Source organism: Sus scrofa, chromosome 10 (genome assembly GCF_054392235.1).
Source record: "Sus scrofa isolate SSC_HxYL_T2T_F1_AM1 chromosome 10, Sscrofa_HxYL_maternal_Yorkshire_Landrace_v2.0, whole genome shotgun sequence".
NCBI lineage: Eukaryota > Metazoa > Chordata > Mammalia > Artiodactyla > Suidae > Sus > Sus scrofa.
The window spans coordinates 25,863,025-25,877,220 of NC_139392.1; the positions used below are offsets into that span (position 1 = coordinate 25,863,025).

General features: G+C 47.5%; 1 protein-coding gene across 5 annotated transcripts in view; it reads right to left on the reverse strand.

Annotated features, from left to right (window-relative positions):
• KIF14 (kinesin family member 14) overlaps positions 1–14,196 on the reverse strand; it is a 55,224-nt gene that overhangs the window by 23,045 nt on the left and 17,983 nt on the right. For all 5 annotated transcript variants that reach the window (XR_014818268.1, XR_014818269.1, XM_084980714.1 and 2 more), the window contains 9 exons: positions 13,436–13,608; positions 12,122–12,269; positions 11,786–11,849; positions 10,933–11,117; positions 7,223–7,325; positions 6,050–6,210; positions 3,832–3,979; positions 3,030–3,182; positions 1,577–1,703 (listed from right to left, as the gene is read on the reverse strand). Coding sequence is in view for 3 of the 5 variants with exons in the window: in XM_084980714.1 (XP_084836840.1) it covers positions 1,577–1,703; positions 3,030–3,182; positions 3,832–3,979; positions 6,050–6,210; positions 7,223–7,325; positions 10,933–11,117; positions 11,786–11,849; positions 12,122–12,269; positions 13,436–13,608 (1,262 nt within the window). In the remaining 2 variants the exon portion in view is untranslated. The remainder of the gene's footprint in view (positions 1–1,576; positions 1,704–3,029; positions 3,183–3,831; positions 3,980–6,049; positions 6,211–7,222; positions 7,326–10,932; positions 11,118–11,785; positions 11,850–12,121; positions 12,270–13,435; positions 13,609–14,196) is intronic.

Consider the following 14,196-nt stretch of genomic DNA (forward strand, 5'->3'; position numbering starts at 1 on the left):
CTAGAAAGAACATTAATAGTTTGGACATAATTTAAAAACAGACGTTACAGAACTCTGGGCTTGGATGGCAGGCACTCTGCAGGAAGAGGCAGAGGAACCAGGTAAGGAACAGCCTAGAAAACAGTCAGCAAAACCCAGATCCTGGGAAATTCTAGAGGTCAATAACCTGACTTCCGGAATTCCAAACCCAATATACGTAAAAATGAAATAATCGAGGACATTTGAATATGGACAGGACAGCTGATGAGAGCAAGAAATTACTACCAACATTTTTAGGGATGATAATAATATCAGAGCTGTGCTTCAGGGAGTGATGAGAAAGAGAGAAAGAAGAGTCCTGATCTAACTTAGGGCTGCAGAGTGAAGTGTTTACAGATCGAATGACAGGACTGCTGAGTCTGGCTCTGGAACAGTCCTTGGGGGTGGGGCACTGAGCTCTGCTGGAACGAAACTCAACCTGTGGGGGTGACAGGTGAAGCTGGATAATAAGCATGTAAGTGTTTATTGTAGTGATCTCTCTACCTTCATAGTTTGAGATTTTCTATAATTTAAAAAAAAAAAAAAAAGTTTACAGGCATTCCCGCTATGGCACAATGGGATCAGAAGCATCTTAGGAGCTGCTGGGACACAGGTTCGATCCCTGGCCCACAGTGGATTAAGGATCTAGTGTTGCCACAGCTGCGGCTTAGGTCACAACTGTGGCTCAGGCCTGATCCCTGGCCTGGGAACCCCATAAGCTGCCGGGTGGCCAAAAAAACAAAAAGTTCACATTAAACACATGCTAAGTTCTAGCTAGGAATGTAGAAATGCACGCACACACACACACACACACACACACACACACACACACACAAATAATAACTTCCGAGAAAGAAAATGAAGTACCCAAAGATTAAGCACAATTTAGATACTAATTCTAATAAAATAAGAGCTAAGGATTAGATTAGGACATTTAAAAAACAATACACATTCAAATAATACTTGGAATTTTGTTTACCATTTTGCTTATATTCTAACTAAATATTCTAAAAAGTCAATCTTGGGAGTTCCCGTTGTGGCACAGTGGTTAATGAATCCGACTAGGAACCATGAGGTTGCAGGTTTGATCCCTGCCCTTGCTCAGTGGGTTAAGGATCCCACGTTGCCGTGGCTCTGGCATAGGCTGGCAGCTACAGCTCCGATTAGACCCCTAGCCCGGGAATATCCCATATGCCATGGGAGCGGCCCAAGAAATGGCAAAAAGATGGAATAAATAAATAAATAAATAAATAAATAAAATAAAAAATAAAAAGTCAATCTTCTAAAAATAAGCATTTGTACAAATTTATCTAGTTCCAGAAAAGTCAGCAACATCTAGAACAAAACTTTTGCTTTTGGCCATGCCCATGCAGAAGTCCCGGGCCAGGGACTGAACCCACACCACGGCAGTGACAGGGCCAGATCCTTAACCATTTGACCACCAGGGAACTCCTAGAATAAAACATTTTGAATATACAAAGATAACTAACATTTCGTAATTACAGGAAATAACACACATAACTGTAGAAAGTGCCTGCTAAGATCATCATATACTCACTTGTCAAAGTTTTATCCCTGTTACTCTGATTTTGCTGTAGAAGTTGGACTTCCTTAGCAATTCTTTGTTTCTCAATTTCTAAAGCTTCCAGGATTTTTGCATGGCGGATCCTGTGGTCTTCCAACGCCTAATTGATATCCATCCGCAGAGAGTCAAACACAAGAATATGCAAAGAGAGGAATTCTCAAATCAGACTGATAATGGTAACACACTATATAACTCTCCTTTCATTGCACACGTTTTACGAAGCATAAGAGGCTTTTAGAAAACGATTTATAAAGCATTGTTATAAAATGATCTTTTTTTTCCTCCACAACAAAATCATAGGAATGTTTGATGGCATAGATTGGTCTTTTTCTTCCAATGAATGGACAGGAGCATAAAAACCATCCGGAAAAAAAAAAAAAAAAAAAAAAAAAAGGAAAAAACTACTCAAAAAAGCCCACACATTTGTTGACTACATTAAAAAGTTAAAGTTAAGACACCAAAAAGCTGCATTTGACACAAAAAAGCCATATAACAACAACCCACTAGTAATAACTTTTCATGATTTGGATAGTTCTGTTTCTGTGACCAGCCCTTGTGTTCTAGAGTTGGCTAACTCGTGTATTATCACCGGATTACAGTACCAGTAGTTTGGGGTTACTGGGAGTATTTCCTTCTGCCCCCAATCCCTCCCCGACTATAAACTCAGGAAAAGAAAGAAAACTGCAATTTGAGAGTAAAACCTTAAGACACAAGAAACCAAAGCCAAGATGAACGCAGTATCCACCAGAACCCACTGCAGGCCACTCAGAACGGATTCTAGGCGCGGCCTCAGAGGTCCTCGCCCACAGTCCTGGACGGGCCTGAGATCTGCAAGCCACCAGGAGCTACTGCTGCTGCGGGCCCAGCACGTGGAGAGCCACGGACACAGAAGGGGAACGGCCAAGGGCTGACAGCATTAGCACAACCGCATCCGGGTTTTCTACATCGGTCATGTGAACTTGGCTAATGTGAGCTGCCCTTGAAAGAGGCCTCTGTGCTCAGCGAGATAACAGAGGTCAGTGCCTTCCCTCCCGAGGCGACAAGGCCCTGCCATAGGGCCCTGGGGACTGAGACGGGCACGTGGCTGCTTGCTGCTCCTCCCCAGAGCCTGGATATAACGGGTACAAGAGCCAGGCCACCTTCCCTCCAAGTGTCCTGCCTGGTATCACCTCCCTTTGCATCGCTTGGTGGGAGCGACCCCAGGATCGCTGTGGGTGCGGGGAGAGAGCCTGCTAGAACCTGCTGGAACTAACAGCTCTGTCTGCAAGATGCTGTGGGTGGCAGGTCTGAGGACAGACGCTTCTAGGCAAGAACAGCCTCCTGGCCGGCCGACTTGGAGCCGGTTGGTGCCCATCAATATACCGTTGGTTCTTTAAAAACCCCCTTTTCCTCAAGGCAGCTCAAACCAGCTGTCAAGAGAAATTACCTGTTTTGTGGCCAAAGCCTCCATTTCTAGCCGCTTTTTGTTCACGTATATTTCCTGCTCGAAACGCTGCTTTGCCTTTTCTAACTCCTCAATTTTGTGATTAGCCTTTTGGTTATTTATTTCCTGCATTTTCTTCCTCTGAGATTCTTCTTTCTGTAAAGATCAATAATACAAAATAAATAGGGAGCAAACACAGAGCGGTTCTTCCCAACTGATACCCGAAAAGTACTAAAGTCCCTTTTTAAAAACATCAGTGCCCAAGAAAGTGACTCAAAAACGACTCAGGGGCCTGGAGCCTCTCAGCCTCAGTCAGGCTGACGAATCCAACTTAAACCAAAGGACCCCGATCCCACCTTTCAGAGGTTCCCTGCTGGGAGTTCCCGTCGTGGCTCAGCAGAAAGGAATCTGACTAGCATCCATGAGGACACAGGTTCGATCCCTGGCCTTGCTCAGTGGGTTAAGGATCTGTTGTTGCCATGAGCTGTGGTGTAGGTCACATTCACGGCTCGGATCCTGCATGGCTGTGGCTGTGGCGTAGGCCGTCAGCTAAGCTCTGATTCAACCCCTAGCCTGGGAACCTCCAATATGCCGCAGGTGTGGCCAAAAAAAAAGGCTGCTGGGAGGCAGCTTTGCCAGCAAATGCAAGGAGCCAGGGCCAAGGGCGGGGCCGCCCTGCTCCCCCCACCCCCACCTGCAGCCTCTGCTCCTCTCTGACCCCCCACCCCCACCCCCACCTGCACAGAGACACAGGTTTCCAGCCGACACCTGGGGTGCAGAGAGAGAGAACAACTCTGCTTCTTACCAGTTCTGCTTCCAGGACTTTTATCTTGCTTTCGTACGCAGCTTTCTGAGAGGAGAGCTCTTGCTGAGCCATTTCTCTTACAATCTGAATCCCTTGCATCATCTCCTCCTTGGCTTTCAGCTGCGCTTCTTTGATCTCGGCCTCAAGGCTACAAAGCAGCAAGAAGGCACAGGCTCAGGGTCAAGAACTTTTCACACACTGCAACAGTTCCCAGCTGTGGTAAGATGTTTCCAGGGAAACAAAAGTGCAAATCTCAAAACTTAATTTCTGACATTCTGCCAACGGTGTTCCTAAATTCTTATTAGCTTTAGAACTATTTACACAAAGAAAATATAAAAGGATAAAAAGCTGCTTGTTTCTAACTTAGTAACAATTGGAGAGGCCTGATATTTAATCATTTTTTTTTTTTTTTTGTCTTTTTAGGGCCACACCCACTGTATATGGAGGTTCCCAGGCTAGGGGTCAAATCGGAGCTGCAGCTGCCGGCCCACACCACAGCCACAACAATGCAGGATCCAAGCCTCGTCTGTGACCTATACCACAGCTCACAGCAACACTGGATCCTTAACCCACTGAGCAAAGGATCAAACCTGTGCTCTCGTGGATTCGTTTCCACTGAGCCACGATGGGAACAAATTTTTTTTTTTTTTTTGGCCATGCCCACAGCATGTGGAAGTTCTTGGGCCAGGGACTGAACCCGTGCCACAGCAGTGATCTGAGCCATAGCAATGACAATGCCGGACCCTGAACCCACTGAGCCATTAGAGAACTCCCACAAATATATTTTTCAAATGCCTAATTTCCATGAAAAGGCTTTAATTTATATAAAAATATTAAGTATATATTTATAACCTACAACAGCACGCCAATTAAAAATGATGTTATAGTGAACACTGCAGTAAATATTTTAGCTAACATTACAGTAAACACAAGATATAGGCATTTTATGTTTAACAATGGTTAGAGCAAAAATTTTTTCATACATCAAAATCTTTCAATTCATATTTAGGTCACAGATTAGGAATAGATTGAAATGACACTAAAAGCATGATAAGCAGAGATTGTACCATTTTTTTAAAAAACATCTATATTAATTTTGTAAGCAGATTGGCGGGGAGGGGGCGGCAGCCAGGGTCCCCAAGACAGAGAACCAGAGTGGTTCCCTGGACATAACAGAATCCCCTTTCCTAAGCCGTGGTGATTCTGAATGGGCCTCTGTCATACTGATCTCAAGGAACAAAAGAACACCCGCCATCAGGCCGAGAAGTAACAGCGGCAAAGACCATCCATCAGAGGTAAGGACTCCGGCTCAATTCCACAGTACAGCTTAGCCTGAAGCCCCAACCTCCAGATCAGCTGGGACCTGAGAGAGGTCAGTGACCTTTTCTGACTCTGGTGACATCAATCCACTGAAGCGAGGACTCTGTCCCTTTCCAGGCCCCTCATGAATATGCATGAGCCCGCAGCTTAAAGCCTCCCGGGTCTGGCTGTGGGAGACGGGCTTTGGGCAAGGGCCCGGTGGTCTCCTTACTGCTGTTCCCTTGGCCCCAGCCCTGGCTTGGTTGTCCTTTGGCTCCACACCCACCAAGAGGCAGAGCCAGTTTGGGGATAACACTTAGACATTTTGAGAAGTCAAAACATTAAATTAACTTTGTGACCTTTTAATATGGGGAGGGAAGGAGTGATAATTATAGAAAAAAAAAATTAACGCTTCTTCTCAAAAAAAAGTTAACGCTTGGGAGTTCCCTTTGTGGCTCAGCAGAAACGAACCCAACTAGGACCCATGAAGATGCGGGCTCGATCCCTAGTTTCACTCAGTGGGCTGAGGATCTGGCATTGCCACAAGCTGTGGTGTAGGTCGAAGACACGGCTTGGACCCTGCATTGCTGTGGCTGTGGCACAGGCTGGCAGCTGTAGCTCTCATTCGACCCCTTGCCTGGGAACTTCCATATGCTGCACATGCAGCCCTAAAAAAACAAACAAACCAAAAAAATGCTTAAACAATTGTACATATAGAAATTTCCACACCCAATTTTACCAAAAAAGAAAGAGAGCTGGTGGTGACCAGGGCCCGGAGGGAGGAGACAGGGAGCTACAGGTTAGTGGGTCAGATGCTCAGCTGGGGAGACAAGAAAGTTCTGAGATGAGATGAGAAGGCTCTCCCCAGGCCTCTGCTCCACATCCATGGCACTTACCACTTCACAGCCACAGTACTTACTGTAATCTCTGGGCCGAGAGCAAGTCGTTTTTGGCACATTCGAAGTCTCTTGGCCCCTGGCTCATGAGCGCATGTCTGCTGGAGGGCCGTTCCCCTCTCTGGACCTCTACTGGGTGGTTAAATCTAAAATAATGGTCTCCGCCAAGAATCAGCCGGTCACCCTAAAGCACACAAAAAAATGTATGGCCTGAGGTGAGTCTGCACCCCAAATTACATGGGACAATTCTTTATGCTCCACAGTTCACTATAACCTAGTACCACGCATGATAAACAGAAAAATCACAGCAACGAACATTAATTGGAGGCCTCTGTGTGCCAAGAGCTGTGTCCACACTTGGTGGCCACATCCTCTCACGAGCATGCGCATTCCATCCCAGTTTTAGGGATGAGGAGAGCGGATGGAGCAGGGGGAACAGTAACAATAGCAGCTCACTCTTTGTGACTCAGGTTCTTCCATCTGCTCCTCCCTGGGCCCTTCCTGAGAGACACCCTGAAGCATGCTTGTTCTCCCAGCGCACTTATTCAAATGCTCTTGACACACCGTCCCCCTGGCTTGGTGACACTTTAAAGGTTACGCAGCTCACGGCAGGGCCGGGGCTTCCACCCCGACCAGCCTGGATTCCACAGCCCAGCTCTTCAGGGACATGGTGATGCTGCCGGGCAGCTTCCCGGGCGCAGGTCTTTGCACAGAGGAGGCAATTAGGGAGGTTACGGGAAAGAGAAGGCTGAAAACGGGAAGTCCTTTATCTAGTTCACCACTGGTCTCCAGAGCAGAGAACCCAGCTCAAAAAAAAAAAAAAATGAATGCCTCCTCAAAAAAAAAAAAAAAAAAAAAAAAAAAAAAGTTGGCGTTCCCGTCGTGGCTCAGTGGTTAATGAATCCAGCTAGGAACCATGAGGTTGCAGGTTCGATCCCTGGCCTGGCTCAGTGGGTTAAGGATCTGGTGTTGCCATGAGCTGTGGTGTAGGTCACAGACGCAGCTCGGATCTGGCGTTGCTGTGGCTGTGGTGTAGGCCGGCAGCTACAGCTCCAATGAGACCCCTTAGCCTGGGCACCTCCATATGCCGCAGGAGCAGCCCTAGAAAAGGCAAAAAGATCAAAAAAAAAAAAAAAAAAAAAAAAAGGTTGCCCCAAGTCCAACAATTTCTGCCCTGTCAGCAGCAGCCAACTTACATGATGCAGTACCGTGGGCTGGGAGATCAGCTTTCCATTTACGTAGGTCTTTGCTTCGCCGGCTGGGGTGACAGTCACTGTCCCGTCACAATTGTTGATGGTACTGCAAAGGGGGACACAAGAAAAAGGCAACACAGGCAGTCCTCCTTAGGTTACTCCGTTGGCGTGAAGGTGCTTATCAGTTTGTGACAACAACAACTTAGGATTCTCCTCTTTTCCTCCCAATTCGAATTTGAAGTTCTGGTGAAAAAGCCTGACTTCTCTAGAAATTCTATCCACCAGTGGTGAGAAAATTTTTCATTATAGGCCCTTTGATTATAACTACTTAAACATCCCCCCAAATTAAAAAAAAAAAAATACACATAGACAAACATGATAGAAAAATATATTAAAATATTGACAATGGCTTGCTTATGGATGGAACAGTTTTAAGTGTTTTTATTTTTACTTCCCTTACAGTCTAGTTTTACATATGAGTTTTAATAAGGGAATGAACATTTTCCTCTCACGAAAAGCGGGTAGCACGGAAAAGGAAAAGCATGGAGATTAAAGCATACTCCTTGGTCATGATTAACTGGGCCCTGACTATAAGACGATGCTGCGGAAAATCAGCTGTAAATGCTATGCATCCCTTTGAGTCTTTGGAGACAGAAAACATGAAAGAAACTCCAAAGTCCAAATGTCTTTGGATTAATTAGACAGAAATAAAGAGCAAACTGCAGCGAACTGAGCCCTAAACAAACACCTCTAGCTCTAGAGGAGGCGCCAAGCTCTGCAATGAAAGAGCAGTAGTGTGTTTGAGTGCCTGGGGACGAGCACCTGAGAAGGACAGCTGGCCCTCGGCCTCCTGTCCTGACCAGGTAATGGTTTAAACAGCAACTTCTCTCTCCTAGTTCTTTTTTTTTTTTTTTTTTTTTTTTTGGTCTTTTTGCCATTTCTTGGGCCGCTCCCGCGGCATATGGAGGTTCCCAGGCCAGGGGTCGAATCGGAGCTGTAGCTGCCAGCCTATGCCAGAGCCACAGCAATGCAGGATCCGAGCTGCGTCTGCAACCTACACCACAGCTCACGGCAACGCCGGATCCTTAACCCACTGAGCGAGGGCAGGGATCGAACCCACAACCTCATGGTTTCTGGTCGGATTCGTTAACCAGTGCGCCATGACGGGAACTCCTCTCTCTCCTAGTTCTATCTGCTCTGCCCACATGAAGCTCAAGGTCCAGGGAGTAAGACAAACACTGAGCCTGTACTAAAGGGAAACCCCAAGTGCCCACAAGTGGGGACTTCCTAGTCCCCAACTTGACTCTCAGTGCTTTGGGGAGCACGTTCTGCATCTTTGGCACAGGGTAAATAAGACATGACTTATTTGCAACACTGGGTTAAGACAGAGAAAGCAATTAACAGGCGAGTAAGAGGATCAGGGGAATAGGAGCAGCACCATGCCAGGTTCAAAGACATCGCGGAGCTCAAATAACTAAGCCTGGGCAATGTTAGTGAGAAAACACACTGTATTTCTGGAAGTTTTTGCATGAACACTGTAGATCACACACACACAAAAAAAAACCCGTATGTTATTTAACACATGGTATTGGTAGAATTAGTTATTCACACGGATGATAAATGAATTTAGATCCCACTTCACACCAAACAAAAAAAATCCCTGCTACGTAGGGAATTTCAATCTGAAAGCAAAATTTCAAAACATTTAGAAGAGGGAGTTCTCATGGAGGCGCGGCAGAAACAAATGCGACTAGGAACCATGAGGTCGTGGGTTTGATCCCTGGCCTCGCTCAGTGTGTTGGGGATCCCATGTTGCCATAAGCTGTGGTGTAGGTCACAGATGAGGCTCGGATCCAGCATGTTTGTGGCAGTGGCTGTGGTGTAGGCCAGGAGCTGTATCTCCGACCAGACCCCTAGCTTGGGAACCTCCATATGCCACAAGTGTGGCCCTAAAAAAAAAAGACAAAAAGACAAAAAGAAAAAAGAAAAAAAAATATTTAGAAGATAATTTAGGAGAATATCTCCATGACCTCCATATAGAAAGAGTTTCTTCAACAAGACAAAAGAACCGATAACCACAAAGGAAAACACAGATAAATGAATATACAACACTAAGAACTCTGATCCACCCAAAGGCACCTAACAGAGTGAAAAGGTCAGCCAAGCACTGGAAAACAGTTACCACACATAAGACTCACAAAAGCTTGGCAACCAGAATATATAAAGAACTCCAAGAAATTATGGAGAAGAAAACAAACAATACAATTGAAAAATGGACAAAGACATGAACAGGCAAGTTACAGAAAAGCAAACAAAAGTGGCCAATGAATATATGAAGATTATGAGTCAGGAAAATGCAAATGGAATCCCCAGCGAGATGCCATCTCACGTCCACCTGACAGTACTAAGTGTTGGCAAGAAGGTGGGGTAACAGCCACCCCCAGTGCCAGGGACACGACAATCATCCTGGAAGATGGTTTGAAATTACCTCGGAAGGGGATAAGCCCATATCCTATAGCCTACTCATAGACTGACAACTTAAGAGGGCTTCCCAGGAATTCCCACTGTGGCTCGGGGAAACGAATCTGACTAGCATCCATGAAGACCCAAGTTCGATCCCTGGCCTCACTCAGTGGGTTAAGGATCCAGTGTTGCTGTCAGCTGTGGTGTAGGTCGCAGACACAGCTTGGAACCTGTGTTGTTGTGGCTGTGGTGTAGGCCGGTGGCTACAGCTCCAATTCAGTCCCTAGCCTGGGAACCTCTGTATGCCTTGGGTGTGGCCCTAAAAAGAAAAAAAGAAAAAAAAAGAGTGCTTCCCAAACTTGAGAATTATTGTTACAGGGTGCGTGGAAAATCACCACACTCAAACCACCCACTGGGACAAAGAAAGGCCTGGCCACCTGGTTCTGAGGGACTGCCTTGAGGGCCCTGTCCCTTTATCACCCAGGAAACCTGCTCTGGAGAAGCCCTTCCTGTTGGTACCAGGAGATGCAGGACTGCGGGAGCCGAAGGCCAGAAACGACTGACACACCTATGAGCAAAGCCAAGGGTAACCTCACACAGTTGGATACTTTGCAGGATCAACACAGGGAGATCTGGAAAACACGCTGGGGAGCTAAAAGAGTTTGCAATTACTATCACCCCAACAATATATGTAGTTGCGTTCAATTCCTCGGAAGAAAATTTTTTTTTTTTTGTCTTTTTGCCATTTCTTGGGCCACTCCCACGGCATATGGAGTTTCCCAGGCTAGGGGTCTAATCGGAGCTGTAGCCGCCAGCCTATGCCAGAGCCACCACAACGCGGGATCCGAGCCTCGTCTGCAACCTACACCACAGCTCACGGCAACGCCGGATCGTTAACCCACTGAGCAACGGCAGGGACCAAACCCGCAAGTTCATGGTCCCTAGTCGGATTCGTTAACCACTGCGCCACGACGGGAACTCCGGAAGAAAATTTTTAAGTCTGTCAACCCAACCAGAAATCCTGCCACAGATGAAGGAGACTCGTTTCCTTTTGTGCCTGCGATCGTACCTCCGAGAAAAGAAATTATCCCTCAGGCAAAAGACCAAGTGCACAGAATAGAAACAGAGCCTATGACACCGTTCCCATGTCACAGAACCCTGGGCACGCCTGTGTTCCCGGCCGCCAAGCCCTGAGGGCTTCTTCCAGGGAGCAGGGGTATCGGCGCGGGAGACCCAGGGGAGCAGCGTACCAGTGATGCTCGGCGATCAGCACCCCCGACAAGCGAATGTCGTGCCTCGAGTCGGGCTTATCCTTTCCCACCGTGGTCGCTCCCTCCTTGATCACGTATAACAGGATCTCCGACAGCTGTGGGTCCTCGCTGAGATTGACCAGGTTCGGCAAGCGGTTGTCCATTTGCAACGTGATCCCTGCTTTCTAGGAGGAGTCAGAGAAAGGCTCACCCTCAGCCAGAAGCACGAAACTGTGAAATCCACCGAAAAGCAACGGTCTCCGTTCAACAGTAAAATCAGGAAATTCAGTTTCTTAGAAACCCGCTCCTCGAGCTTCCCTGTAAGTGTGGCCACCGTCCTTCTTAAACTCCTGGCCCTGCTGGCCCCGGGTGGCCCTGCCCGTCACCATCCTGAGCCCACTCGGGACCCTGTCCAGTGTCACAGGCCACACCTGCTGCACCACAGCCGTCACCTCCGCCTCCTGACGCCCTGTCAACAGCCCTCCTGTTTTCAGTCCTTCTTAACGTCCCCTGCCGAGTGCATCCTACTGAATTCACACGCAAACGTCTCAAACGCCAGTTCCCTGGTCAACGGTTTCCCACTTCCTACAGGATAAACCCCAAATTCCTTGGCCTGGAAATCGAGCCCTTAAGGAACTAACCATAACGTGTCCTTCCAACCGCATCCCCTGCCCCATGACCTCACACGAGCGCCCGCTGGGTCCTAATACTTCTTTATACGAATTCCCTCTACGGTGATGCTTCTTTGCACAGTGTCAGTGCGCAGCGAGGAGTTCAGAAATTCAATCCGTATATTTAGCGGTGTATTCCTTTGCAAATTTTCAAGCCAGTTTTGAGAGAGTTGAAATATTACCTGTAACTCCTTTGTGACTTGAAGTTTTCTTTGTTCAGCTTGTTCAAGTTTTTCTTTCCACATTCTTTCAAAGACAAGCGAAATAACAGAGTGAAAAATACGCGGGTGTATAAGATTGAAAAGCAAGAGACAATCAATGCTGGTCAGGAAACTACTTCGGAATATTCAAAATGTGACCGTCTAGGGAGGAGCTGTTCAAGGCGGGGGAGGGTACAGGCCGACTCAGGAGCCTCCCCTCCCCCACGCCTCCCACCCCCCCCCCACACCCCCTCCCCCGAGGCCAGTCCAATCTTTCCAGCCACACGATGAGCATCTAAGGTAGCAACCAGAGCCCACCTCTGCATTTCTGCCATGTCCCTCTCCTGTTGGTGTAGCTTCATCCTTAAGGATGTTATTTCTTGCCGACAGAGCCTATATCGCTCGGGGTCAATATTTTGACTGTTTCTTCGAGCAGCTTTTAACTTTTCAATTTCTGCTTTCAATTCTAAATAAAAGTAAAAAGATGCACGATTAATAACATTGCCATATAGTAGTTTCCAAGCTAGACATCATCCTCCAATCTTCTGTTTTATTTGAAGTTTTAAGCACTACTAAGTAAAACAGCATACTTGCAGAAATTTTCATTTAATTACATAAATCTCTACCTAACCTTAACCTGAAAAATTGCTCCCACATTAGTGACTCTTCCTCCCTCATAAACAGGATGGCCATATAACGCAGTGTCCAAAGGGGGGGGGGGCTGCTGAGAAGGAGGGGGGACACTGTCAATGACCCTGTGACGACAGATGTAAACGAGAACCACCCCAGGCCAACCTACTCATGAGGGCCTGTTGGAGAACGAGCAAAGATTGCTCAAGCTGGAATCCAGAATATTTTTCTAAGTTCTTTTTTTGTTTTACAGGGCCACACCTGCAGCATACGGAAGTTCCCAGGTTAGGGGTCAAATCAGAGCTGCAGCTGCCAGCCTACACCACAGCCACAGCCACAGCCACCCAGGATCCAAGCCAAGTCTGCGACCTACACTGCAGCTCATGGCAACGCCAAGTCCTTAACCCACTGAGCGAGGCCAGGGATCGAACCTGCGTCCTCATAGAGATGCAGGGTTCTTAACCCAGTAAGCCACTATGGGAACTCCCCAGCATACTCATTTTTAATGCCAGTGGTCCCGTGTATAGAGGAGAGGGATGAGGCTGCACAGACCAAGACCCCTGGCGGGAGGAGGAAGCTTAGCTGAAGCCAGGCCTGGGCCAGAAACCCAGGACCACGCAGCCCCCGGCCCAGTGGACTAAGCAGGAGAGAGCTGAGAAAGAGAGCGATGGAGGAGCGGTCCCGGGAGGGGAAAGAAAGGCCATCACCGTCACAGCGTGACGCCTACGCCACCCGGTCAAGGTGATCTTCCTGTGCACTTGCTGTTCCCCGTCACCCCCTCTGTTTCCTACGCTTTTTCTGGCTTTCCCCCTCTTTCTCACCCCTGTCCCCACCCTCCTTCCCCTCCCTCCTGCATCTGTGCAGAATGCCTGGGCTCTCCTACTCCGGCCCGGGGCAGCGTCTTTAACTTTCTCGGTCTGTACACGGACTTTCACGACCGACGTGAACATCGGAGGCTCAACTCCTGAAGAGCAACTCTCAAATCTGTGGGATGCGTTTCACCTCGAATCAGCTTCGCGCTCATGTCCTCGTTGACCTTGGCGACGTTGACGATGGTCCGGGCCTGGGCGGCGTACCTCAGCGTGCTCAGCGTCTCCTCCACGCTGCTGGCAGCCGGGCTGATGGTGGCAACCATCGAGGTTTTTGAATTTCCACTCAGACTCTCCTTTAACAGCCTTCAAGGAAAAAAGACTCAATTAGACTCTGCTCCTCCAATGACCCAGTAACAACCATTACCTGGAGAGCAATGGGACAGATAGTACAGAGTTACACTTTGTACCCAAAGACAGTTTTGGAATTCTTTGGTATTTGCAGCTGTTTTTAGATCTCGTGAGCACTTTATTTCCTCTTACGCTTTTTTTTTTTTTTTTTTTTTTTTTTTTTTAGGGCCACACCTACAGCATATGGGGGTTCCCAGGCTAGGGGTCGAATGGGAGCTACAGCTGCCGGCCTATGCGGGAACCAAGCTGCGTCAGCTCATGGCAACGTCAGATCCTTAACTGACTGAACGAGGCCAGGGATCGAACCCGCAACCTCAGGGTTCCTAGTCGGATTCTTTTCCGTTGCACCACAACAGGAACGCCCCTCTTACACTTTTTATATTGTTTGCGAAGTGACAGTCTGTGCGGAGATTTTAAAATGAAACATCTAATATTTAGTAAAACCCTCCTCGCCACACCAGCCCATGAGAGACTCTAGGACATTTCTGTATTTCCATGGTAACCACAACTCTTCAGAGATGCTGCTCAAGAAGTGCAGAAAAT